The 25,918-nt window shown below is 44.6% G+C and overlaps 2 protein-coding genes across 7 annotated transcripts in view; one reads left to right on the top strand and one right to left on the bottom strand.

Moving 5' to 3' along the window:
* Eif4enif1 (eukaryotic translation initiation factor 4E nuclear import factor 1) overlaps nt 1-11,030 on the bottom strand; it is a 54,981-nt gene extending 43,951 nt beyond the window's left edge. Inside the window, exons 1-2 of one of the 4 annotated variants that reach the window (XM_029567345.1) lie at nt 10,013-11,030; nt 8,784-8,907 (exon numbers count right to left, since the gene is read on the bottom strand). In XM_029567345.1, coding sequence (XP_029423205.1) covers nt 8,784-8,907; nt 10,013-10,449 — 561 coding nt within the window. In that variant the 5' untranslated portion in view covers nt 10,450-11,030. Of the gene's footprint in view, nt 1-8,783; nt 8,908-9,191; nt 9,340-9,783; nt 9,858-10,012 lie in introns of those variants that run through there. The other 3 variants (XM_029567346.1, XM_008841007.3, XM_029567347.1) reach the window with 3 other exon arrangements.
* Nucleotides 11,031-18,577: 7,547 nt separating this feature from the next.
* Sfi1 (SFI1 centrin binding protein) overlaps nt 18,578-25,918 on the top strand; it is a 75,466-nt gene continuing 68,125 nt past the window's right edge. For all 3 annotated transcript variants that reach the window (XM_008841004.3, XM_008841005.3, XM_017800101.2), the window contains exons 1-2: nt 18,578-18,700; nt 25,706-25,824. In XM_008841004.3, coding sequence (XP_008839226.1) covers nt 25,805-25,824 — 20 coding nt within the window. In that variant the 5' untranslated portion in view covers nt 18,578-18,700; nt 25,706-25,804. The remainder of the gene's footprint in view (nt 18,701-25,705; nt 25,825-25,918) is intronic.

Raw genomic sequence — 25,918 nt, 5'->3', positions numbered from 1 at the left:
TTTATTTTATTTATTTTTTGGTCTTTTTGAGACAGGGTCTCCCTGTAGCCCCAGCTGTCCTGGAATTCACTATGTAGACCAGGATGGCCTTGAACTCAGAGATTTGCCTGCCTCTGCCTCCCGAGCGCTGGGATTAAAGGTGTGCGCTACCACGCTCAGCTAAAAGTTTATTTTAAAGAGCCAGGTATGGGCTGGTGGAAAGCTTGGTTAGTAACCGAGCGCGCGCGCACACACACACAAACTAAACAAAAATATTCCTATGTTATAAGCATGAATGTCTAAGTAAGACAGTATTTCCCACATTAAGAATAGGGGCTTAAGCCAGTTCTGTGGCCTAAAGAACAGGATATACCTCTCTCCAGACCATACTTGGACAATTTCTGCAGTGAGTGTTCAGAACAAATCCAGTCAACACCAGAAAGACCCCCCCCCACCAAATAAATCAATGCTTTGTGGCTGGGGGTGTAGCAGAGCTCTTGCCTAGCAGGAATGAGGACTTGGGATTGCGCTTAAGTATCACAAAAGAAATGAAAATAGTTAATGCCTGAAATTGAGCTGTTTCTCAAAATGTGGCCCAAGATCTAGCTGGATGTTTAAGATGGGTCTAGGTAGTTTAAATGTGCTATACTCCAACAATGACCCAAGAAAGACGAAGATATCCCTGCCATGCAGTCGCTCCTTTTGTGTGTATTTTTTTAATTTTATGTGTATGAGTGTATTGCCTGCAGGTATATAAGTGCGCCCATGTCGTGCAGTGCCTGTGCAGGTCAGAAGAGGACATTACATCCCCTGGTACTGGAGTTACAGGCGGTTGTTAGCCGCCAAGTGGATGCTGGGAACTGACCCTGAGTCCTCTACAAAAGCAGCCAGTGCTCTTAACTGCTGAGCCAGCTTTCCAGCCCCAATTATTTTTTTTATTTTTATTTTTTTGTTGTTGTTTTTGAGACAGGGTCTCCCTGTAGCTCTGGCTGCCTCCTGGAACTCACTAAGTAGATCAGACGGGCCATGATCTCAGAGATCCACCTTCCTATGTCTCCCAAGTGTTGGGATTAAAGGTGTGGGCTGCCACTACCAGCTTCATTATTATTATTATTAATTTTGGGCAGGGTCTCACTATGCAGCACTGACTGGCCTCCAACTTACAGAGATCCGCCTGCCTCTCCCTCTGGAGTGGTGGTGGGATTAAAGGCATGCCCACCTTGCCTGCAGTTTGCTCTTCTCTAAGCTATGTATATAACACTCCTGGTATAACAGGCTCAATGCCCAACACTGGACAATGACTTTAAGTTAAAAATTATTATTTTTAAAAATTATGTTGTATGTGTGTGTGACCTTGTGTGTGTCCATGCACATGAGTGCAGTGCTGGTGTTAAAGGCTGCTGGGAACAGACCTCAGTCCTCGGGAAGGGCAGCACATGCTCTTAACTGTTGAGCCATCTCTCCAGCCCCAGATCAATGACGCTTGCTCTTGCCCCTGCAACTCTTCCAGTCACTCAAGAGAAGTGTTTGTGAACTTATCTCATCAAGAGTCCTTAACATCAATTATTCCTGGAAATGAGCCCCTTTAGGATAGTTCAAAGAAAACTTTAGCTGAAGATGAAGTCCTTGGAAGTGGCCACTCTTAACTGGGAATGATCTATCCTCATGAGTATTTTATCAGAATGTGCGTTTTTTATATATATATATTTAGAAAATTACAAAATTTGGACAAAGTCTCTTAAGATTTTTCTGTGGACACTAGAAGAGTTAAATACCTAACTCCTCACTTTTTGCTCAGGGTACTAAAACCTGACCAGGCAGAACAAGCTAGTAACTGCCGACGAGCCACACACTCAACGAAGTTACATCAGTCCTCCTCAAAGAAAACTGTCATGCTTCCTAAAACAATCAATTTGGGAGCCACTAACACAGACACCCTCTTGGTGATCAGTATGAAAGAAGCGAATAGACTGGATATAAGTCCCAAACCACCCATTACCTTCTGCAAGACTCTCCCCGTCAGAAGCTCTACTATCGTCTGACATTATGGCAAAATTTCACACAAGTCCCATTACAGAAGAGGACAACAGGGAGACCCTACTTTTGTGACCTGAATTGGATTCCGAACAGTAAAAAGTTCAATATCATATAATTAGGAATTTTCAAATTAACCCAAACTTTCTTTGATAATTAAGTTCAAAGCACTCTAGAAATGACCCCTATAGGCTCTCTGTCACTGTCCTGACAGCAGTGATTAGGCTGAGACCCATCTCTGACCTCCTCTTCCAGATCCCACTTTCTACATGCCCATTAGTGTTGGGCTGGGCCCATCAGCTCACTCATGGTCACGGAACTGACCTGACATGTCATTTATATAACCGATCTCAAAAGATAAAGCAGCTTTAAAAACAATCATAACGGTGTCTGAGGAGATGGCTCAGTGGGTAAGAGGACTAGTTCTGCAAACCCAAGGACAAATTCAAATTCCTAGCACCCATATAAAAAGCAGGGTATGGCTATACCCCAGCATGGAGGGTGTCGAAAGGTGGATCCAAAGAGCTTGCTCATTAGCCAATGCTGCCAAAAACATGAGCTTCTGTTTCAGTGAGAGACTGTATCTCAGGGCAATAAGGTAGAGAACAAGAGAAAAAGACACCCCACGACCAGCTCTCCATGACCAGCTCTGACCTCCAGATGTCCACACACCCACATGCATATACCACACGCACACATGCAAGCATGAAGAAGAGAGAGAAAGAAAAATAAATGGCACTGGAATAAAAGCATCCATAGCTGGTAGCCAGGACAATGGGGAGCTAACCACACAGAGCAACATCACTCAGGAAGGAAGCTGCTAAAAGGGTACCCCTGAGAGTAGCTCTTGCAGGTCAGGATTCAGACAGAATCTAGCAGCACTGATAAACAGGCCTCAACACATAGATTTACCCACACTTATCTAACAGTGGCTAACCTAACACACTCTTCTAGTGAGAGAATGCCGAGGAAACTCAGAAAATAGTGATGGAAAAAGTAGGAAAGCTTGTTTTTGCTTCTTATTTGGCCAATGCAATGAAAATAAACCTTGCCTTTTAAATATGTTCATATAACTGATAAAAAGCAGCTGATAAAAAGGGTAAAACAGTAAGCAAATTGATAAATACTAGAGGAAACCTAATATACAAAAACCATTTTCAGGGCTGTTTCCCTATCAGAATGGAGACAGAGGCCTGGCAGTATAGCTTAGTGGTAGAGTGTATGCCTAGCTAGCATAGCATGAAGCCATGGCTTCCACACCCAGCCACAACAACAAAAATCACAATGATTACTTATGGCATTTAGAAAACAGGTACCCTGACTCTAAGTGGTATTAAAGGTGGCTGATATTTTTTTTTTTGGTCTTTTTGAGACAGGGTCTCCCTGTAGCCCCAGCTGGTCTGGAACTCACTATGGAGAACAGGCTGGCCTTGAACTCAGAGATCCACCTGCCTCTGCTTCCGAGTGGAGTGCTGGGATTAAAGGTGTGCGCCACCATGCCCGGCTGGAGGTTGATCTTCTAGCAGGCCCCTTTAATACATGATAGTAGTGTTTTTAGCATTTGTTATATTTGTTTAGAGCATTTGCCACATATTTTTACAAGCACTTGGCCTGTACTTTCCTATTTGTTCCCCATTAAAAAAAAAGTTCTACAAAATTAGTACTAGTCTACTTTCACTTTAAAGGATGAAATTCAGAGACACTAAGTACATGACTGAAGGCCACACAGGTAAAAGGTGAAGTATTGACCCTAATCCAGGAGCAAGACTCAAGTGGCCCCTTATCTTCTCCTCTCCTAGGCTTCAAGGACAATGGAAGGGGCACTACCCCTTTCTGCAGCTGTGCCGCTAAGTGCTAGACTTGCCCTTGTCCAGTTGAACCACTGGGAGCCCTGAGCCAAACTCCCACCTCCTTGGGGAGGTTACCCCTAAGCCCAGCCTCCTCTCATAGCACCCTTTCTTGAAGGTCCCTCCCACAAGTTTCTATGTGCAATGACTGGCTTCTTACCTAGCTAAAAGTTCCCACCATGATGAGCAAGTAGGAGAGGACACTCATGGGGGCGAAGGACCTGAGTCCCAACTTTTCAAGATGAGCTAGAATTGGAAAAGGTAGGAAACAACAGTCAGAAGACAGTATCTGTGGTCTTGCCAGCCAGTCTAAGAACTGTCAGTTTTCTGGGTAGCTGACACATTAATACATTAATGATTTTTCATACCATTGACTCTGCCTTAATTTTTTTATTGTCTTTTTGAGACAGTGTCTCCCTGTAGCTCCAGCTGCCTGGAACTCACTCTGTAGACCAGGCTGGCCTCGAACTCACAGAGGATCTGCCTGCCTCTGCCTCCCAAGTGCTGAGATTAAAGGTGTATACCATCACACCCGGCTAACTCTGCCTTAATTTTTATACTAGCTTAAGGAGCTTGAAATTAAATATGTCACTGAGATGCCACCTATTAGAGGTTACTCAATTCAGTTTATGGAAGATACATATAGAATTACCAAAGATGATCTTTGTATAGAAAATGGTGACCATCTGATTCCCAACTTCTACACAGAATTTAAATCTTAAGTCTTTTCTCCAAGGCTTACCTTCAAGTTTTATAACCGATTTTCTCCACAGAAGTTATGAGGATTACTCAAATAAGTCCAATTCTGTTACTTGTCTGCTTCCTTCATTTTTTTAAGGTTATTGTATTTGTGTGTGTGCACATGCATATGTGAATGTGTATGTGGGCACCCGCACAGGCCAGAAAAGGGCCTAGTGTCCCCTGGAGCTGGAGTTACAAGTAGTGTGATATGGGTGCTGGGAACCAAACTTGGGTCCTCTGCAAGAGCAGTAAGTGTTCTTAACTGCTGAGCCATCTCTCCGGCTCCTCTAATGGTTTAAATCACAAATATAAACATAGCTGTACCTATTGCTATGACCTAGCAGCCAAATTAGGGTAGCCTCCTTTAAAGACCCCAGGATATACAGACGACTAAAACAGTGCCAATTCATAACTAGTCAAAGTAATGAAGGGCCCTCATAAAGTTAAACTCAGACAATGAACAGCTGCTTTTTAGCTAGCTGATTTAGTAATGGTACCACGATGAGCTTTTATTCCCTGTCCCACTGGCAAGTGACAGGGAGCTGGTAGAAAGAGCAAATGAACAACACAAAGGACATATACTCTGTGGTCTAAGACTAGAGTGTGTATTGAGTTAACGGGATCCTATAAAGTTTTCTACTTTGATTTCAAGCAAAGGTTGGCAACACTAACAGAACACGCAGGATCCCCACAGAACTGGTAAGCAAGAGCCTATGGGTAAAGAAGGTAAGAAAAAGTTGAATGAGTCCCCCCAAATTTTACACTAGTAAGCACCAGTCCCTCCTGTTTCCTAAACTAGTGGTTCCCAAACTTGAACCATAATCAGAATCCCCTGCAAGGCTTTTAAATGCATAGCTGGGCTCTGACTCCTGTTTCAGATTCAGTACCACTGAGAAGGGAGCTGAGTTGTGTATCTAACCAGTTACCAGATGATACTAATGCTAACTGAAGACCCCAGGATATGCTGAGAATTTCAATTCTAGGTAGAGGCTATACTTTGAGAAACCCTGTCTAAATCATTCTATAACCTCCAAAAAAAGTCCTTTAGTCTAAGCTACCACATGTTCTTGGGAACATGGCCTAGCAAAATAGACCAGAGATTACATATTAATGACTTAACGCCCTCAAGATGACAGGTGTACATGATCAACCCACTTACACCATCCTGGTTAACTGTCACAAAGTGAAAATGCCCAATGTAATTTTAACTTGAGTTCCTCAGATATATTTGAAAGCACAACAGACATGACTGAGCCTTAAGGACAAACTATATATCTCAGTTACCTGATGACATCAATACCATTGCTACTCAAAGCACGGTCAGCAGACCATCAGCATGGTACTACATAGGAGCTGCTTAAAAAGCCAAATCTTCAGGGAGGGAGTGGGCATGGGTTTGATCAAAACACCTTATATGCATGTGTGAAATACTCAATAGTTTTTGTAAAAGTTAAAAAAAAAAAAAAGACAAATCTTCAGGTCCACTGCTCACCTACCTTTAGAATTCATACTTTCTCAATGCCTATAGGCACTGAGGTCTATAATGTGACTCCTAGGCATATTAACACATGAGAAGTTGCACTAAGTGATATCCTAACACAAAGGAAAACTGAAATGTTTTCCCTAGAAAGCACAACTACATTTTAAACTTCTAAAGGAAACAAAGCAAAAATGCTTGACTTGTAACAGACTTTTAACATTATCCGTAAACTAAAAGAATCAAAGGTTAAGGTCATCTGGTCAATGTGTTTTTCTGATCTTGTAAGTCAATATCTCATATTCAAAAAAATTTCCACAGAATATACCACTATAAATAAAAAATTTAAAAACTGAGAACAGCTTTCCTCTGTTGCTCAACTGTCTAAAAAAATTACTAAATACTTCATTTACTCTGATACCTTGAACTCAGTGTAAAATGAAGGAGTAAGACGAAATAACTGAAACAGCATTGCAGCTGTAGAACATTCATTATGGTGCTCAGAATGCAGGATCGTTTTAAGTGTTCGTTGAAGACAAGCCTAGTTCTCAAGTCCTACATGAAATTATTAGCGTTGAGAAACATACAAGAAAACTGCCTAAATATTATCCAAAAATTATCACAAGACAAATATTCTTCAATGGCAAGGAAAACCTATTTCCAAGTAAATTTGGTTGAGGAAACTGTTAAATCTAAGCTCATTGTAACTAAACTAAAAAAGCTTTTTTTCCTTTTTTCATATTCAAGTCAGGGGTTTGGCTATGCATTTGAGGTTGACTTTGAACCCATAGCAACCTTCCTGCCTCAGCCTCCCAAGTCCTGGCACACACCACCATACTTAGCTTAAAAATGTTTTTCTTAACCAGTTCTGTAAGTCACATTTAAGTTTGAGAACTCCCAAGATTTTATTGTCAAAATGGACACTAGTTTGGATGGAGTGGTGCACACCTGTAACCACAGCACGCAGGCACTCACAAGGCGGAGACAGGAAGATCATGAGTTTGAGTCCAACTTGGGCTATATAGAAAAACTGGACAATACTAAGTTTTTGTTTTGTTCCCTTTGAGACAGAATCTTGCTCTGTGGGAATTCTCCAAGTAGACTAGCAGTCAAAACTTTAATTCAAAGTATTAGGAGCTCGCTATGGTGGTACACACCTGTAATCCCAGCCCTTGGTAGGTGAGGATACAGGAAGATCAGGAGTTTGAGGCCAGCCTGGGTTACATGAGATTCTGTCTCAAAAGAGCCAAACAAGAGCTAGGAGATTTGAAATCACATAAGCCTGTAAGAAGTACAAAGCAGTTTCCCCTCATCTGATAAGCTGGTCTACATTCAGAATTCACATGTCAGGTTTTAGGCAATGAATTTAAGTTATGGAGAACTTCATGCATGAGAGGACCTACATGTCAGAAGACAAAAATCTGAACGCACAACTCAAAAGCTTTCTGTCAACTAATATTCTACCAAAATAAACTGTGTAAGACAGCAATCAATCAAGAACTCTTTTTATACCTAAAATATCTCTTCCCAGGCACTCAATTTCTTTCTTTTTTAATGCTGAAAATGACTACATAACAGTATTCAACATTTTATCAAGTAGGGAAGAGTACAGGCAGTAGGCAAACAAGGCCCAGCTTTAATCACTACCCTTGGAGGCCAGGGACAATAAGCCATGCCAAAGTTCATGATGCTGTTCATCCTAAGGAAATATAGACACAGGCTAAATTACAGCATGACCCTTCTCATCAACAGCTTCAACTGCCTTCCACTTTAAGCACATTTTTATGTACTATAGCCCAAGAACATTTCAGGAAGCCAGACCCCATCTTACACCTCAGTGTAGCCTGTCAACCTCTTTGGAAACATTCAAAAGCCAATATAACAATGCAAATTGCTACTAAGTACATAAGTTTAATGTCATTCCTGGGCCACCCCCTACTCCCGTAGATAGCAAGATGATCAGTTTAAGACCAGCCTACTTCAGTATCTGAGACTGAGGCAAGCAAGTACATGGGGAGACCACGTCTCAAAAACAACCAAAAGATGAGCAGTTTACAATCACTCTACATTCTTCAACAATGAAATATGACTGAATGCTTACTTTTGTGAATCCATATTCAATTTATAAGAGGAAGAAAAAAATAAAAGAATTAAAAAAATCCCAGTAACCCTGGCCAGACCACTCCTATAGGGAGTCTGTCTTTCAAGGAAACATCAGTACAGAGGACATGGATTCCATGAGGCATCCCAGAGCTAGAATACTTACCTGTTAGCATGTAAGTCAATGCCACACCAGTTCTACAACTGGTATAGAACTTAGGTGTCAATATATGCTGATCTACAAATTCATACAGAATTTGAGACAACAGTCTTTCACCTAAAAGCTATAGTTTAGCTGGGTGTGGAAGTAGTGTAAGCCTTTAGTCCCAGCACTTGGGAGGCAGAGACAGGAGGATCTCTGTGAGATGGAGGCCAGCCTGGACTACATAGTGAGTTACAAGTCAGCTGGGGCTACAGGGAGACCCAGCTTTAAAAAAAAAAAAAAAAAAAAAAAAAAAAAAGGCTACACTTTAAACTCAGAATTCGCTTTTTCAGAAAAATGACTGAAATGATACTTTGCTAAATTCAGTTATTTAGTTTAAAGTGAGTCAGAGCAAGACTACCTCTTTAAATACCAATACTACTTCATTAGCAACAAAACCTACTTTTGTGTAGCGATGGGGGGATTTGGAGGTGGGCAGTTTCTTCACATCAAGGAAAGCGTCTCCATTTTCGGTTTCACCCACACCTCTTTTATCCATGGCTTCTTGGTCTACAATTTTTTTGCACCTGGAATACGTAATTCAGCACAAAATTATCAAAGAGAACAGTAAATACTCAGAATCTTAGCTGCTTGTGAAACTAAAGCTTAAAAATACACCCAGAAATTACGGTATGACCCAAACCAAACTGGAAGGAGAACCACCAGGGTTTGGTTCTCTCCTGGCGAAGTCTTCTGAGCATCCACAGAGTAAGGAAAGCAGAAGTGGAAGGGGCTCAACTCAAGGGCACAACCTTAGAGCATCTAACACAAAGAGAAACCAAAATAGTCGCTGCCACCCCTAGGAACCCACCGGCCGGCGTCGATGAAGTTTCCCAGAGTAGCGTGAGGGTAGGTGGGGGACCAGTTGGGGTGCGGACCGGGAAGTCGGGCTGTGGTAAAGTGCCTGAGTGCCTGTCACTTGTCAGGGGAGGGCACCAGCTGCCCCTTATTACCCGGGGGCCAGGAGCCGGGTAGCCCACCCGGGCGAACCTCGCTCAGCGGGCCGCACCTGTGGCCATGTCAGAGGCGTCTGCGGTGAGGGGCGGGCCAGTGCAGGCTCCAGCTCAGAAACCGGGCTTCCTCTGGCCAACCCCCTGCCCCTCGCGCAGGCCCAAGGCAGGAGGCCTCCGAGGAAAGAAGGGCGGGGACATACTGAGGGGAGGCCGGCCGGAGCGAGCAGGGAGGCCAAATCCTGAAGCGGGCGCAGGCCTGCCGCCGTCGGCCCCTGCCCGGCAGCTTGGGCCCCGCCAGGCCGCCCGCCTGCTGCCCGACCGCCGGGCGCCCCGCGGGCCGCCAAGCCCCTGCCCGGTCCCTGCGCGCGTTCCGGCTCCCGAGCTCCCGCACGCGCCCCTTCTCGCCCGCAGGCCCCGGCGCACGGAGCCCCGGACTTGACGCCGCCGTACCCCCGCTCGGCGCTTCCGCGGCCAGGCGGCCCTGTGCTTCGGCCGCCGTTCCCCCCGCTGCCCGCTCCAGTCCCCCCCGCTGCCCGCTCCAGCCCCGGCGCTGCTTCCCGCGGCCTCCGCTCGCGCCCCCCCCCCCTCTCGGGCTGGCTCTCTTCAGCCGCCGTAATAGCGGCCCGGCCCTCCGGCCCTCCTCTCCGCCCCCTCCCCCTTAATAACCCCCTTCGCGCACCGCGGCCCCAGCACCGCCCTCGCCGCCGCGCGCCCGGATGTGAGGCGGCCGCGGCGCTGCCGGGCGGGAAAGGGGAGCTTGGCGGCGCGCTCCGCGGGCGCTGGCCTCTGCGCGGGCCGGGCAGCGGGAAGACAACGGCTAGCTAGAGACGGCGGCAGCGAGGAGCAGGCCATGGCGGACGCAGCGGGAGCCCGCGCAGGCGGGCGCAGTGGGCAGCTCAGGGCAGGGCGCCGCGTTCCCACGCGTGGTGAGGGGCGGAGCCAGTGGCGCGAGGTCCCGGGGCCCGCGCCACGCCGCCGTGAGAGGAGCGGGACCTCAGCTGGGTGGGCCCGGGTCTGCGCTGCCCTGGCTGCACCGCCGGGATGGGCGGTGGCAGCCGGGCTCGGAGAACACGGCTGGTTTTGGGTTGGGTTTGGGTGGGTTTTGACCACTGGCATGATCTTGCGTAAAGCTCAGCCTTGTCTGATTTTTGACTGTCCCCAAATATACGAGCAAGCGCCTTAGGAGTACGGGCTGGTTCGTCAATGAGTAGAATTGTTAGTTGTTTTGGGTGCCTCATAGAGGCAGTTAAAAATTTCATTGCACTAACTTCCGGTGCATAATCTGAGTCTTTCCTTAGCCTACGGGAAGGGAAGGGTTAAGGATGGGGGAGAAATGAGGTGGTTAGCATCAAGCTCGAGTGCCGGAACTCAAGTTGACAGAGGTACAGAAACCAATAGTGAAGAATGCTGGAACTGCCGCGCTGGGGAGGTCACTGTGAGTCCGGTTTGCAGAAGTATCTGGAGCTACCGTGGGACTGCCCAGAGTTGGTGTCGAATGACCTGTGGGCCTGAAGGGAGGCAATTTTTTTTTCTAAAGAACAGTAGCTGTGGAATTTGGAACATCGTGTAATTTCAGTTTAAGGGAGCTTGAGACCGGGAGTTCAAGGCCAGCCTGGGCAACACGGCATTTGAGAAACTACTTCGTGGCTAATAGTTACTGAAGTTTCTTCCTGTGAGCCTTGGCAACAGAAATCCATAATTTACGTTTGTAATGCTTAATAAAAATCTATCTTTTCTGTTTGTTGGAGTTAGGGTCTCACGATGTAGCCCTGGCTGGCCTCCCAAGTGCTGAAATTATAGGTGTGTGCCTTCAGGACTCTTTTCCTCTGTAGAAAAGAGGCAGAGAAACAGCTGCACTTGAGGCCAGAGTCTTCATTGCCCTCTAGGCTTCGGAGAGTTAGGAAATATGTTTATGTTTAGCCTTGTTTTTCTCTTACGAAAAACGAGGTGGTGATAACCCATTTAGCAGGTGTCAAGATTAAATATGACAGTGTGGGTTAAAACCTCCATCAACTTATTCAGAGACATATTGTAGGTAATAACCAGTGATTTTATTATTCTTAAACCATGCTTAGTGGTGGCGCATGCCTTTAATCCCAGCACTCGGGAGGAAGAGACAGGTGGATCTTCGTGAGTTCGAGGCCAGCTTGGTCTACATAGTGAGTTCCAGGACAGCTGGGGCTACAAGGAGACACTGTCTCAAAAAGACCAAAAAACCATGCTTAGTGACAGTGCTTGCTTGGTATCCTCAAGCCCCTGGGTTTGATCTCCAGCACTGTAAACAAAACCCATCTTTTCCCTTTGGAATCCATCTTCTTAAAGCTGAGAGAAATGGGACGAATTCCCTTGCCATTATGGACACATACCCTGAGTGAAGGCATACTAGCTAGGTGCTGGGATCACACCTGGTTTGGGAATCGAACTCAGGTCCTTATCCATGCTAGGGAAGCACTCTACTAACTGAGCCATATATATATGTTTTTTTAAATTTATTTTTATTTTATTTGTATGAGTGTTAGGCCTGCATGTAAGTAAGTGTACCCGTGTCGTGCAGTGCCCATGAAGGACAGAAGAGGCTATCGGATCCCCTGGAACTGGAGTTATGGACAGTTGTTAGCTGCCATGTGGGTGCTGGGATTCAAACCCAGGTCTTCTACAAGAACAGTCAGTGTTCTTAACTGCTGAACCATCTCTCCAGCCCCGAAATTATATTTCTTGAAGCTATTAAGTGCCACTTAGTGTACAATCTGACTGTATTTCACTATTCTAGACATCAGCCTCACCTGTCAGAAAGGGATCAAAGTTCTTTTCGGTCACGTAGAAGTAATTAGAGGTAACATTAAAACCAGCTGAGGCTGGGCATGGTAGCACATACCTGTAATTTCAGCATTCAAGAGATGGTGGCAGGCAGATCTGTGAGCTCCAGGATAGCCTGCTGTACGTAGTGCTAGGCTAGCCAGGGCTACATAGTGAGACCCTGTCTCAAAAAATAAAAAGCAGGGCTGGAGAGATGGCTCAGTGGTTAAGAGCACTGGCTGCTCTTGCAGAGGACCTGATTCCGATTCCCATCACCCACATGGTGGCTAACAACCATCTGCAACTCCAGTTTTAGAGGATCCAACAAGTCTTCTGGCCTTCTTGGGCATTACACAACATGAATGTACTTAATGCACATATATAGTTAAAACACTCACACATGGGCTGAAGAGATGGCTTAGCAGTTAAGAGCACTGGCTGCACTTACAGAGGACCCAGGCTCAATTCCCAGGACCCACACAGCAGCTAACCATCCATAACTCCAGCTCCAGGGGAATTTGATGCCCTCTTCTGCCCTCTTAAGGGCACTGCACGTCACAGGTGCACTTACATACATGCTGGCAATACAGTAACATAAAAATAACATACTTAAAAAAAAAAAACACTCATAAAACTAAAAAGCCATCAAAACCTAGCGGCTGGGGATGTAGCTCAGTGGCAGAGTACATGCTTGGTATATGCAAAACCTTCAACTTGATCTCTGCTAGCAAGGACTGGACTGGGGGCTGGGGATGCAGGCACCAAGCAGTTCTTATCTGGTTATTTCTTCTGTATAACAAGCCCTACCCAAACTCGGAGGTTTATGCCAATACTTATTTTGCTCCCAAATTTTAAATTGGCAGGTACCAGCAGCTGTATTCTACATCATTACAGGGGTTCTTAAACGATGGGAGCTAGGCTTACTTAAAGGCTTACTGACTCACATGCTTGGGAATTGAAGGCATTGTCAGCTGAGATCACTGAAGCTTTGTTTGGAAGTTACACATGGAATTTAATATGGCCTGAGCTTCAGATTTTAAGGATGAATATTCAGAAAGTAGTTGCTTCATTGTCTCCCGCCTCCTTTTTAAATTGCCACACTGGGAGTTGAACCTAGAACCTTGCATGTGCTAGGAAAGGGCTCTACCATGAGGCACACACCCCAGTCCACATTGTCTTTCTAACTTGGCCTTGAGATCAGTTACTTTTCTAGATTCCACAGTATGTTCCTTAGAAAGGACTCACAAAAGCTGTTCTATTTCAAGGGAAAGAACCTGACTTTTTTTTTTTTTTTTGATACTGGGTGTCCCTATAGCCCCAGCTAGCCTGGAACTTGCGATGTAGACCAAGCTGGCCTCACAGAGATCCACCTGCCTCTGCCTCCTGAATGCTGGGACTAATGGCATGTGCCACCACACCTGGCTTGAGACTTGACTCATATAGGAGAAATGTCAACTTGTGGGTCTTAAAACTGCCATGAGCTGTATATGAAGTCAGTGCTTAAAGCATGGTAGCAGCCAGGTGTGGTGGCACATGCCTTTAACCTTAGCACTTGGGAAGCAGAGGCAGGTGGATCTCTGAGTTCAAGGCGAGCCTGTTCTACATAGGTCAGCTGGGGCTACAGGGAGACCCTGTCTCAAAGACAAAAAAAAAAGTAGCTATCACAGTTGTCTGGAACTAATTTCCTGAGTGCTCTAGTCTATCCTGGTTTGGGCCTACTCTTCTACTGGGGCCTTTTAATGCCCTGTAGAACCTTGGCCTCACCTCTCTTTATTCTTTTTTTTTTTTTTTTTGTCTTTTTGAGGCAGGGTCTGCCGTGTTCCTCCTGGAACTCCCAGGCTGGCCTCAAACTCACAGAGATCTGCCTGCCTCTGCCTCCCAAAGGAGTGTGTGGCACCACGCCCACACCTCTTTATTCTTCGTCTTTGTTTTACATTTTGAAAAGACAATTATTATGAATAGAGGTAAAAATTTACCTGGGCAAGGCACCCAGAAACTTGTCACCTGTGCCAGTCTTATTGTAGCTTTTGTCGGTTCCTCTCTCAGCAAGAACAGTAATTTACAACTGCTCTCTGGTCACTTATACTCAATTTTACCTTTTTTTTTTTTTTCTTTTTGAGACAGGGTCTCCCTTTAGCCCCAGCTTGCCTGGAACTCACTATGTAGACCAGGCTGGTCTTGAACTCAGATCCGCCTGCCTTTGCTTCCCGAGTGCTGGAATTAAAACACGTGGCTTCTTTTTTCCTTATTTTTAAAAGTTAAAAAAAAAAAATATTTTTGTACTTTTGGGTGGTTTTTTTTCTTTCTTTTTTTTTTGACAGTGTCTCCTGTAGCCCAGGCTAGCCTCAAACCACTCTGTAGCTGAGACCAATCTTGAACTTCTGATCCTTCTGCCTCCACTTTCAAGTGCTAAGAGCAATGGGACACCACAAGCAGCTCTACTCAATTTCTAAATCCTTTGAATCAGTAAGGAAACTTATCCTGGGCTAGAGGTTGGGTCACCAGTTAAGAGTACTGGCTGCTCTTGCAGAGGACCTGGATTCAATTCCCAGCACCCACTTACCTAACAACGGTCCTAACTCCAGTTCCAGAGGATTCGACACACTCTTCTGACCTGCACAGGCTCTGCATGACATGGGTGCACATATACACATGCAGGCAATAAAATTCATACACATAAAAATATTTTAAATTTTAAAAAATCCTATTTTGTAATGAAATATTTGCAAGAAGTTGGTTTAGTAACCCTAAACTGTTGCTTCAAAGTTGGGCATAAGGGGACTCAAAAGAATTGGAAAAGTAGAGAAGAAAATATTACCTACAAAAATGACATGAGGGGCTGGAGAGATGGCTCAACGGTTAAGAGCAGTGATTGCTCTTGCAGAAGACCTGGGTTCGATTCCCAGCACCCACATGGTGGCTAGGAACCATCCTTAACTCCAGTTAAAGGGGAATCTGAAGCCCTCTTCTGACCTCCATGGCATTGCACAACATGGGTACATTCACATACATGCAGGCAATACACTTACAAAATAAAAATAAAATATTTAAAAAAAAATGACACAAGCACCTGTTTGATTTTATTAGCCGGCCATTACCTTCAGCAGCCTAATCTCAGTTATGCTGCATCTCTTTAGGCCTTTTTCTACCTGGTTTTACTTGCTAAGCATTCTCCTCAGTACCAAGAAGTTTCACTGCTGTTACCTCATATCATTGAGTTAAAAGCAAGACCTAAGCCAGACGTGGTGGTGCACACTTTTAGTCCCAGCACTCGGGAGGCAGAGGCAGGTGGATCTCTGAGTTCAAGGCCAGCCTGGTCTACATAGTGAGTTCCAGGACAGCTGGGGCTATAGGGAGACCCTGTCTCAAAAAGACCGAAAAAAAAAAAGCAAGGCCTAAATTAAGGGACTTCCTGGGGACCATTCATCAAGTCACTTACAGAGCCCAGATTCCTTCCAGTACTTAAAAGCTTTGGTGTTTTATTATGGGTAGTGGTGGTTGTGCTAGGAGTTTTTCTTTTTGAGACAGGCTTACTATATGCAGCCCTGGCTGGCCTAGAACTCACTGTATAGACCAGGCTATCCTTGAATTCAGATCCACCTGTGTCTGCCTCCCTAAATACTGGGATTAATGGTGTGCCCCACTATACCATACTACAGCTTCGATGGTTTTGTTTTGTTTTGAGACAGGGTCTCCCTGTAGTCCCAGCTGGTCTGGAACTGGCTGTAGACAGGCTGGCCTGGATCTTACAGAGATCTCTGCCTCCCAAGTGCAGGGATTAAAGGTGTGCTTTACCACTCGAAGCCCTACAGATTCATTCTAGATTTGGGAATTCCTAGATGCAAATAGAACACCAAAAAGCTTGACTGACCACAATTACTATATCTTCTCTCTCCTGAAAGGATGATAACTCACTTGAAATACAGCTTATCCCTTCCTAAATTAGCTAAGGCTGAGGGTGGGAACCACACAAGATGGGCAGAAAGCATCAGCGAATCAGCACAAATACAGAATGCTTACTCATATCCTAGATTATATCAAATTTATACAGGTACTTATAAGACTAATTTTACAGGGGTGGAGAGATGGCTCAGCGGTTAAGAGCACTTTTTACAGAGGACCTGGGTTTGATTCCCAGCACCCACATGACAGCTAACAATGGTCCATAACTCCAGTTTTCAGGGGGATCTGAGGCCTCCTTCTGACCTGAAGGCATTGCACAACATGGGTGCACTTACACACATGCAGGCAATACACACATACACATAAAAAAATAAAAATATTTTAAAAAATAATTTTACAATAAATAAAAATCGGTTCCAGTATTTTGATTATGAAATGCCCCTAATTACCTTAACAGTATCCCAAAAAAGGTTGGTTTTCTATAAAATAGAACTTCCTTTTTTAAATTTCATTTTTTAGGACTGGGGGATTGAACCCAGGGCCTCTGATTGTGTTAGGTAACTGCTATAAAGTCTTTAAAAATTTGAGACAGGGTCTTGGTAAGTTTCCAGAATGATCTTGAATTTGATTTTCCTACCGCAGCCTCCTGAATAGCAAGGGAGTACAGACATGTACTAGTAGGATGGATTTAAATGCCATTTATTTGCTCAAGCATGCATTCATTCATTCATTCATTCTCTAGCCCAGGCTGTCCTGGAACTCACTGTGTAGTTCGGATTGGTCTTGAACCCTGTGATCATCCTGCCTCAGCCTCGCACAGGGGTTACCACCATAACTGGTTTTAAATACTTCAGATTACAAAATCAACACATGTAAGAAAGGGTAAAAAGTGACTTGATTCAGGCAGGGCATGGTAGCCCATGCCTTTAATAACTCAGTTTGGGAGGCAGAGGCAGGCCACATCTCTGTAAGTTCAAGGCCAGCCTAGTCTACATAGTTCCAGGCCAGCTTGGGCTACAGGAGACCCTTTCTTAAAAAGACCAAAAAAAAGAAAAAAAAAAAGATTTGATTCTAATAACGATTCACAATATTTTTCCTTATGTTTTTAAATTCAGAATCTGATTTTTCAAAGATATTTTATTATTTTTATTTTATGTGTATGAGTGTATTGCCTGCATGTATGTGCATGCACCCCCCCATGGTTGTGCAGTGCTGGGGAGGTCAGAGAGGGCTTCCGGATTCCCCTGGAACTGGAGTTAAGGACCGTTTATAGCCGCCATGTGGGTGCTGGGAATCGAACCCTTGTCCTCTGCTCTTAACTGCTGAGCCATCTCTCCAGCCCCGATGATTTTTTTTTTTTTAAATTAAAAAAAAAGACAGGTTTCCTGGCCTCTGCGTTAAAGGTATACACCACCAGGCCCAGGGCTCTGCTCGCTCCTTAAAACTTTTTTTTTTCATCTTTTGAGACAAGGTCTCTCTGTAGCCCCAACTGGCCTGGAACTCAGTATGTAGACCAGGCTGGTCTCAATCTCATAGAGATCTGCCTGCCTCTGCCTCCCGAGTGCTGGGATTAAAGGTATATGCCACTACGCCCCGCTCCTTAAAACTTTAAAAGATGTAATTAAAAAGCACTAATTAAGGGGCTCACATACATGCAGGCAATATACACACATAAAATAAAAATAAATAAATAAATAAAAACTAATTAAGTGGGGCGTGGTGGCGCACGTCTGTGATCCTAGGCTGAGGCAGAGGGACTTGCCAGGAGCTCTAAACCAGCTTAGGCTGCAGACTGAGCCCTTGTCTCCCGGGAAACCAGAGGGAGATTAGCCTGAGATCCGGATGCTGTGGGCTTTCTCGCACTGTCCCCTCCCCCCATTTTCTTTTTTTCTTCTTTCTTTCTTTTTGAGATAGGGTCTCCCTGTAGCCCCAGCTGTCCTGGAAGTCACTATGTAGACCAGGCTCGCCTTGAACTCTTAGAGATTCTCCTGCCTCTGCCTCCCGATTGCTGAGTGTTAAAGGCGTGCGCCACCACGCAGGGCATCCCTCCCACCATTTCCATTTCCCTGGCCCTAGAAGAGGCACGCTCTACACCGCGGGCTCGCTCACCTTGGAACAGGGACTTGGGGTAGACTTTTTTTTTTTTGGTTGTTTTTTTTTTTTTTTTTTTTTTTTTTTTTTTTTTTTTTTTTTTTTAGATAGTCTCACTATGTAGCCAAGGCTGCCCTGGCCTGGTACGCCTACGTAGTCCAGGCTAGTCTCAAAATCACTGCAATCCTCCTGCCTCAGCCTCCTTCCTGGATGAGATCACAGGCGTGCTCCATCAATCCCTGCAGGACAGCTTTGCAACCATCTGCCTACAGATCCGAGCCAGGCTCCATTTCTCGAAAGGAGGAGCAGCTCAGAGATCCGTTTCCTAGACGGCGCAGAGGCTCCGTGGGTGGTCCACACAGCGCGCCCGCAGGTCACCCTAGCTGGAGCTCCGGCGCCAAGGCCTGGGTCTACCGCGCTAGCTCCAGCTTCCGGGGCGGAGCGTCCTCAGCAGGGCTCGTCGCCGTGGAGACGGGGGCGGGGCCTCTGGCGCTCGGCGCGCGGTAAGCGGCGGGCAGGGAGGTGCGGGGCCGAGTGGACTCCGGCCGGGCTCTCCTGTGGTCTCTCGAACATCCAGGTACACAGTCGGGTTTCACGCCCCGGCTCCAAGTGGCTCCTCCTGCTCTGAAGCCCGCAGCGAGCGCAGGTGCCACCCCGCCGGGCCCTGACCGCGCTGTTGGAGCTTCCTGTTTAGAAGGTCAGGCCATTCTGCCACCCCAGAGGCTGAGGTCCGCGTGGACGTGCGGGAGGGGCGAGCAGGACCTGACTCAGTCTGCGCTCCTTGCCCTGGGGGCTCTTGCGTGATTTCTGCCAGGCGCTTGTCTCTTCTGCCGAGGACGCTGCATCCTTCCCATGGGCCTAGAGCACTCCAGGGTGATGGTGCAGCCCACGCGAGGCCTGTTGGCGTGTGCAGGTCCATGCAGCTTGGCAGGACGAGGAGCTGGTGGACACAGATCCCCAGTAACCCAGCTGCGAGCTGAGGAACCCCACGTTGCATTTGTACTCATGAACTGCATACAGAGACCTAGAATGCCAGTTCCACTTGGCCTCCATCATCCCGTTTGTTGAATGACGACAGAACCTGCTGAGGTGGTTGTGCTAAAGTGGATCATTCATGAAAAGTGCTCAGGAAAAAAAACTTAGCAGATTACTTGCTCCGTAAATGCCATCTTAATTGTAGTCTGCATTTTAGAGTGTGTCATATTTACCAGGTGGTGAGAAACTATGGTTTGATGGTGTCAGGAAAAGGCTTCCTGGAAGTAGTTGAAACTTCAATCAGCTTGAGATACAGGTTTACTTGTTTGTTTGACAGGGTCTCCCTGACCCAGATGGAACTCACTATGTAAAGGTTGGCCTTTATCTCACAGCATGCACCACCATACTGGGCATAAATTTCCTTTTTACTTTAGTAGGCTCTTTTATTTATTTTTATTTTTAATTTTTTGGTCTTTTTGAGACAGGGTCTCCCTGTAGCCCCAGTTGTCCTGGAACTCACTATGTAGACCAGGCTGGCCTTGAACTTACAGAGATCCGCCTGCCTCTGCCTCCTGAGTACTGGGATTAAAGGAGAGCTCTTTTATTTTTTAATCATTAAAATCATACAATACTGAAGAGACTTAAATATGTTTAAAGTTAACATATTTAAGGGTTTTAAGTAATCCCAGCACTCCTCAAGAAGCAGAGGCAGGCAGATCTCTGTGAGATTGAGGCCTGTTCTGCATAGTGAGTTCCAGGCTAGCTAGGCCTACAGAGAGCCCCTGTCTTAAAAAAAAAAAAAAGCCAAACAAAAAACTCTGCGTGTGTGTGTGTGTGTGTGTGTGTGTGTGTGTGTGTGTGTAGTATATAAGAAAAATATGAACGTTGGGGGGCTGTAGAGATGGCTCAGATTTCTGTTCTTCCAAAGGATCCTATAGACTTCCCAACATTCATGTCTGGTGGTCTGTCCCTCTAACTTCAGGGGATCCAACACCCTCTTCTGTCTTCTGACCTCTGAGGGCACCTCTGCACATGTGGCATACACTAACACAGACACACACACAGGAACATAAATATTTTTTTAAATTTCATGTGTGTGTGCCTGAGTATATGCATGTGTACTGTCATGCAGTACCTATGGAGGTCAGAAGAGGGCATCAGATTCCCTGGAACTGGAGGAACCAAACCTGTGTCCTCTGCAAGAGCAGCCAGCACCCTTAATCACTGAGCCATCTTTTCAGCTCTGATCCTTTAATTTTTTTTAAGATGTATGTGTGCTGTACAGATACCTTTGGAGACTAGCAGGCAATGTATCACCTAGAGCTTTAGTTACAGGCAGTTTGAGCTGCTTGATGTAGGTGCTGGGAGTCAAATTCCAATCCTCTTCAAGAGCAGCAAGTGTACTTTACTGCTAAGCCATCTCTCCAGCCCCCTTATTCTTTTGTTTTATGATCATATTGTGACATAATTCACATACTATGCAGTTTTTCTATATTTAAAGTATTCATTAGATTTTAATTTTTTTCCTAGAATTTTGCGTGCATCCATCTTAGATTCAACATAATGTTATGAATTTCAGTGTTTTTACTTTTAATACAAAGTTTCTGCTCATATAGAAAAATAATAGTTTAACTACAGGGGGAATAAAAGGCTTTTAGTATTTTCTATGATCTTTCCTCAGCATTCGAGTATCAAATTGTTATATCTTTGGATTGTATTTTGTTAGAATATTTTATTTTAAATATTGCTGTTTGAGTTACTGACTTGTGTTTCATAAAAGATCATTAAATGGATTTTTTTCTTAGGGTTAGGACAGAATTTCCAACAGTTTCTAAAATGGCTCTAAACATCTGTCATTTTTTTTTACTTATTTATTTTTATTTTATAAATGTTTTGCTTGCATTTGGAAGTGCACCCATACATGCAATGCCCACAGTGGCCAGAAGAGGGCATCAGATTCCCTGGAGTTGGAGTCTTGGACAGCTGTCAGCTATTTATGTAGGTGCTGGGAACTCAACCTGGATCCCCTGCAAGAGTAACCAGGGCTCTTAACTCCTGAATCATCTCTCTAGGTCCAACTTCTCTTATTTTGTTTTGTGTATTTGGTGGTATCCTCTGTGTGACAATTATAAAAGCAAAATATCCATAACTCTGAAAAATGTGGAAGTGCTATGTTTCGAAGAATCAAATGTTCAGCCAAGATTTAATTCTTTATCTAAAAATAGAACACATCCATTTAAATTCATTAGTATATGAATTTGCTTTTGATTTAATAAGTGATAATATTACATGTATACCAAAGAATTTAAGTATTTTATTTTGTGTGTGGGGGGTATATTGATTCATGTATGTAAGTGCACACATGTCGTGCAGTGCTCAAGGAAGTCAGAAGAGAGCATTGGATTCCCTTGGAACTGGAATTATGGACACTTGTTAGCTGCCATGTGGGTGCTGGGAACCGAATCCTGGTCCTCTGGAAGAGCAGCCAGTGCTCTTAACTGCTGGGCTATCTCTCTAGCCCCATAATTTTTTTTTTTTAAGATTGGGTCTCATGTACAGCAAACTGGCCTTGAACTTGCTATGTAGCTGAGGCTGGCCTTGAACTCCAGTACTCCTGCCTCCATCTCCCAAGTACTGTCAGTACTGGCATGCACCATCATGTTCATTTTAAATTAACTTATTTATAATTTATTATCAATAAGTGTTACATTTGTATACTTATTTTATATACTTACAGTTTATACACTTATGTACCTGGGGTTGTATAAAAATTTCTCAAGGATAAAGCCATCAAGAGCAGACAATGTTAAGAAGCTTTGCCCCAGGGCAACTGCCATTTTGCTTTCTGACTCTATAATCTTTATCTTTCTGGACACTTCATGTAAGTGCAATCATCCGTGGGCCACTGTGACTGGCATATATTTGTTACCCTTTCATTCATGAGACAATGTGTCCCTGTAGCCCTGCCTGGCTTGGAAATTGCTGTATATACCAGACTGGCCTTAAACTGACAGAGATCTGCCTCCTGAATGCTGGGATTAAAGGCATTACTTGGCATAATATTCTCAAGGTTCATCCATATTTAAGCACGTAATGGTGTTGCATTTACTTTGACTCTATGTATTTTATCAGTTGGTGGACATCTGAGCAGACACATTTTGGCTGTTGTGAATTATGCCACTGTGAACATACTTGTAGGAGATTGTGAATAGACATGTTTTTAGTTTTTTCTGCTGACTACTGGAATTTTTGAATCAGCTTATCCCTTATTATTATCTGAGGAGGGCAATCTGCATTTATAACTGAGAGCCCATGTCTAGCAATCCTTGTTTTTCTTGGACTGTCTTTGTACTTATTGTGTATTTTTTGACTTGGGAGCAAATTCATGTTATTTGGAACAAACCTATGTCCTTGCCTTTCCAGTCTTTGTTTATTTCACCTGTGAGATTTCAAACATTTATTTGGGTTTAAAATTTTTATTTATTTATATTTTGTGTCTGAGTATTTTGCCTGTGTGTGTAGGTGTACCATATGCATGCAGTGTCCCTGGAGGCCAGAAGAGGGCGTAAGACCCCTTGGAACTGGAGCTACAAACCAATGCTAGTCACTGTGTGGGTGCTGGGAACTGAACTCTGGTCCTCTACAAGAGAGGCCAGTGCTTTTAACTGCTGAATTGTCTCTCCAGCCCCTTATTTGATGTCTTGAGACATGGTCTCTCACTATGTAGTCCTGGCTTGCCTGGAACTTGCTATGTAGACCAGGCTGGCCTCAAACTTGCAGTAATCCTCCCTTTGCTTCCCAAGTGCTGAGATTACAGATGTGTGCTACATCCCTATCCCTAAACATAGACATCAGTTAAAACTTGTATGGATAAACTCTTTTCTGGCTATTTATTATTTGTTTTCATTGACATACATAGCCTTAATTACTAAAATGACTTTAATCATTATATGTGTATCACAATCAGTACAAGACATGTGTTCTTCCTGTTCCACTGTGTACGTAAATTTTTTTTTATCTTTTTTTTTTTTTGGTCTTTTTGAGACAGCGTCTCCCTGTAGCCCCAGCTGGCCTGAAACTCATGTAGACCAGGCTGGCCTCGAATTTACAGAGCTCCACCTGCCTCTGCCTCCAAAGTGCTGGGATTAAAGGTGTGTGCCACCACGCCTGGCTTATCTTTTTAATTTTATGTGTATGAGTGTATTGCCTGTATGTGTGTAATTGCACCCATGTCATGCAGTGCCTGCCTGAGGAGGTCAGAAGAGGGTGTCGGATCCTCTGAAACGAGTTATAGACCATTGTTAACTGCCATGTTGGTGCTGGGAATTGAGCCTGGGTCCTCTGTAAGAGCAGTCTATGCTCTTAAACACTGAGCCATCTCTCCAGCCCCATACTTAAATGTTTTTTATTTAAAAAATGTATCTCTTGCCTCTCTTGACGGGCGTGGTGGTGGTGCATGCCTTTAATCCCAGCACTTGGGAGGCAGAGGCAGGTGGATCTCTGTGAGTTCAAGGCCAGCCTGGTCTACATAGTGAGTTCCAGGACAGCTGGAGCTACAGGGAGACCCTGTCTCAAAAAGACCAAAAAAAAAAAAAAATGTTATCTCTTAAAGCCGGCATGGTGGTGCTCGCCTTTAATCCCAGTACTGGGGAGGCAGAAGCAGGCGGATCTCTGTGAATTCAAGGCCAGCCTGGTCTACATAGTGAGTTCTAGGCCAGCTGGGGCTACAGGGAAACCTTGACTCAAAAAAAGACCAAAAAAAAAAAATATATATCTCTTATCTGATGTGTGTTTTGCCTGCATGTATGTTAAGTGCACCCATGTTGTGCAGTGCCTGCGGACATCAGAAGAGGGTGTCAGAACTGGAATTATGGAAGGTTGTTAGATTCCATGTAGGTACTGGGAATTGAACCTGGATCCTCTGCAAGAGTAGCATATTTTTTTTAATGTTTTATCCCCACTATTTATTTATTTTCATCTTTTTGAGACAGGGTCTCCCTGTAGCCCCAGCTGTCCTGGAACTCACTATGTAGACCAGGCTGGCCTTGAACTCACAGAGCTCTGCCTGCCTCTGCCTCTGAAGTGCTGGGATTAAAGGCATGTGCCACCACACCCAGCTTATTATTTTTAAGTGTATGAGTGTATTGCCTGTATGTATGTGAGTGCACCCGTGTCGTACAATTGGAGTTAAGGACAGTTTGTAGCTGCCATGTGGGTGCTGGGAATCGAACCTGGGTCCTCTGCAAGAGCAGTGAGTGCCCTTAACCCCATCTATCCAGCCCGGAGTAGCCAATACTCTTAATCACTGAGCCATCTCTCCAACCTCCCTAAGATTAATTGATTGATTGATTGATTGATTGATGTCTTTTTGAGACAGGGTCTCTCAACAGCCCCAGGTGGCCTGCAACTCACTATGAGACCAGGGTGGCCTTGAACTCACAAAGATCCTCCTGAGTGCTAGTATTAAAAGTGTGGACCATCATACCTGGCCCAAAGGTTCTTATAGATAACACTGACAACCACACAATTAATCTGGGGAAAATAAAGCAATCTTGATTGCTACAGATATTTTAAATTTTATTTATTTATTCATTTTTATTTTGTGTGTATGAGTATATTGCCTCATGTTTAAGTGCACCCATCTTGTACAATGCCCAAGAAGGACAGAAGAGGATGCTGCATCCCCTAGAACTATAGTTATGGATGGTTGTTAGCTGCCATGTGGGTGCTGGAATTCAAACCTAGGTCTTCTGCAAGAGCAGCCGGTGCTCTTACCCACTGAGCCATCTCCAGCCTCCAGCCCATACAAATATTTTTGTGAATAGAAATTGAAGGCTTTGGAACAGTGCTCGATCAGGAAGAATAAGCCTGCTATACTTTGTTTTCAAATTGCATTGTGTGTGTGTGTGTGTGTGTGTGTGTGTGTGTGTGTGTGTGTGTATGTGTGTGTGTGTGTGATGTCACAGTAGACATGTGGAGGTCAGAGGACAGCTGTGGGAACTGATTCTCTGTTTTCACCATGTGGATCCCAGGGATCTAACTGAGGTCCTTAGGCTTGGCAGCAAGCACCTTTACCTGTGGCGCCATCTCACTGTCCAGAAACAACTTTTTTTTTTGTCTCTGAGACGGGGTCTCTGTAGCCTCAGCTGTTCTGGAACTCACTATGTAGACCAGGCTGGCCTTGAACTCACAGAGCTCCACCTGCCTCTGCCTCCCAAGTGCTGGTATTAAAGGCATGTGCCATCACACCCAGCTTCAGAAACAACTTTTTATTAGTACAATTTAAGAATAAAGTGAGAGACCTTCTATACTTAATTAGTATTGAATTAAGAAAGGGAGAGGCAGGAGACTAGGAGCTGGTAGGCAGCTGTGTGGAAATGTGGCTAGGATTGGTTTTCAGCACTCCCATGGCAGCTAAGAACTGCCTGTAACCTCAGGTCCAGGGAATCTGACCCCGTCTTCTGGCCTCCATAGGCATTGCATGCACATGGTGCACTTGTACATGTAGGCAAAACACTCATATGTATAAAAATGAAAATTTAATAGAAATGTGGCTCCAAGAAATTTACAGATATTTTACTCTTTTTTAAAATTACTTTTCTTGCAGTTAGAAGAAGAAGATAAAAGGTTATTCATCAATAATCTAGTCACCAAGAAATGTATGTCAACCATTGATTGAATTTCCATCCAAAGGGCTCAGCAAAGAATGGAGAAGACTGACTCCAGGTAAGTGATGGGACATGACAGAAAAGATAACTAGCTGTTGTCCATAGAAAGATCTGGGTCATTGATTTTTTTTTTTTTTCCTTGTGTTTTTTTT

This window comes from Nannospalax galili, unplaced genomic scaffold (assembly GCF_000622305.1).
Source record: "Nannospalax galili isolate Female #2095 unplaced genomic scaffold, S.galili_v1.0 scaffold259, whole genome shotgun sequence".
In the NCBI taxonomy this organism is placed as follows: Eukaryota; Metazoa; Chordata; class Mammalia; order Rodentia; family Spalacidae; genus Nannospalax; species Nannospalax galili.
The sequence above is the reverse complement of the archived record's forward strand: the minus strand, read 5'-3'. Positions and strand labels throughout refer to the sequence as shown.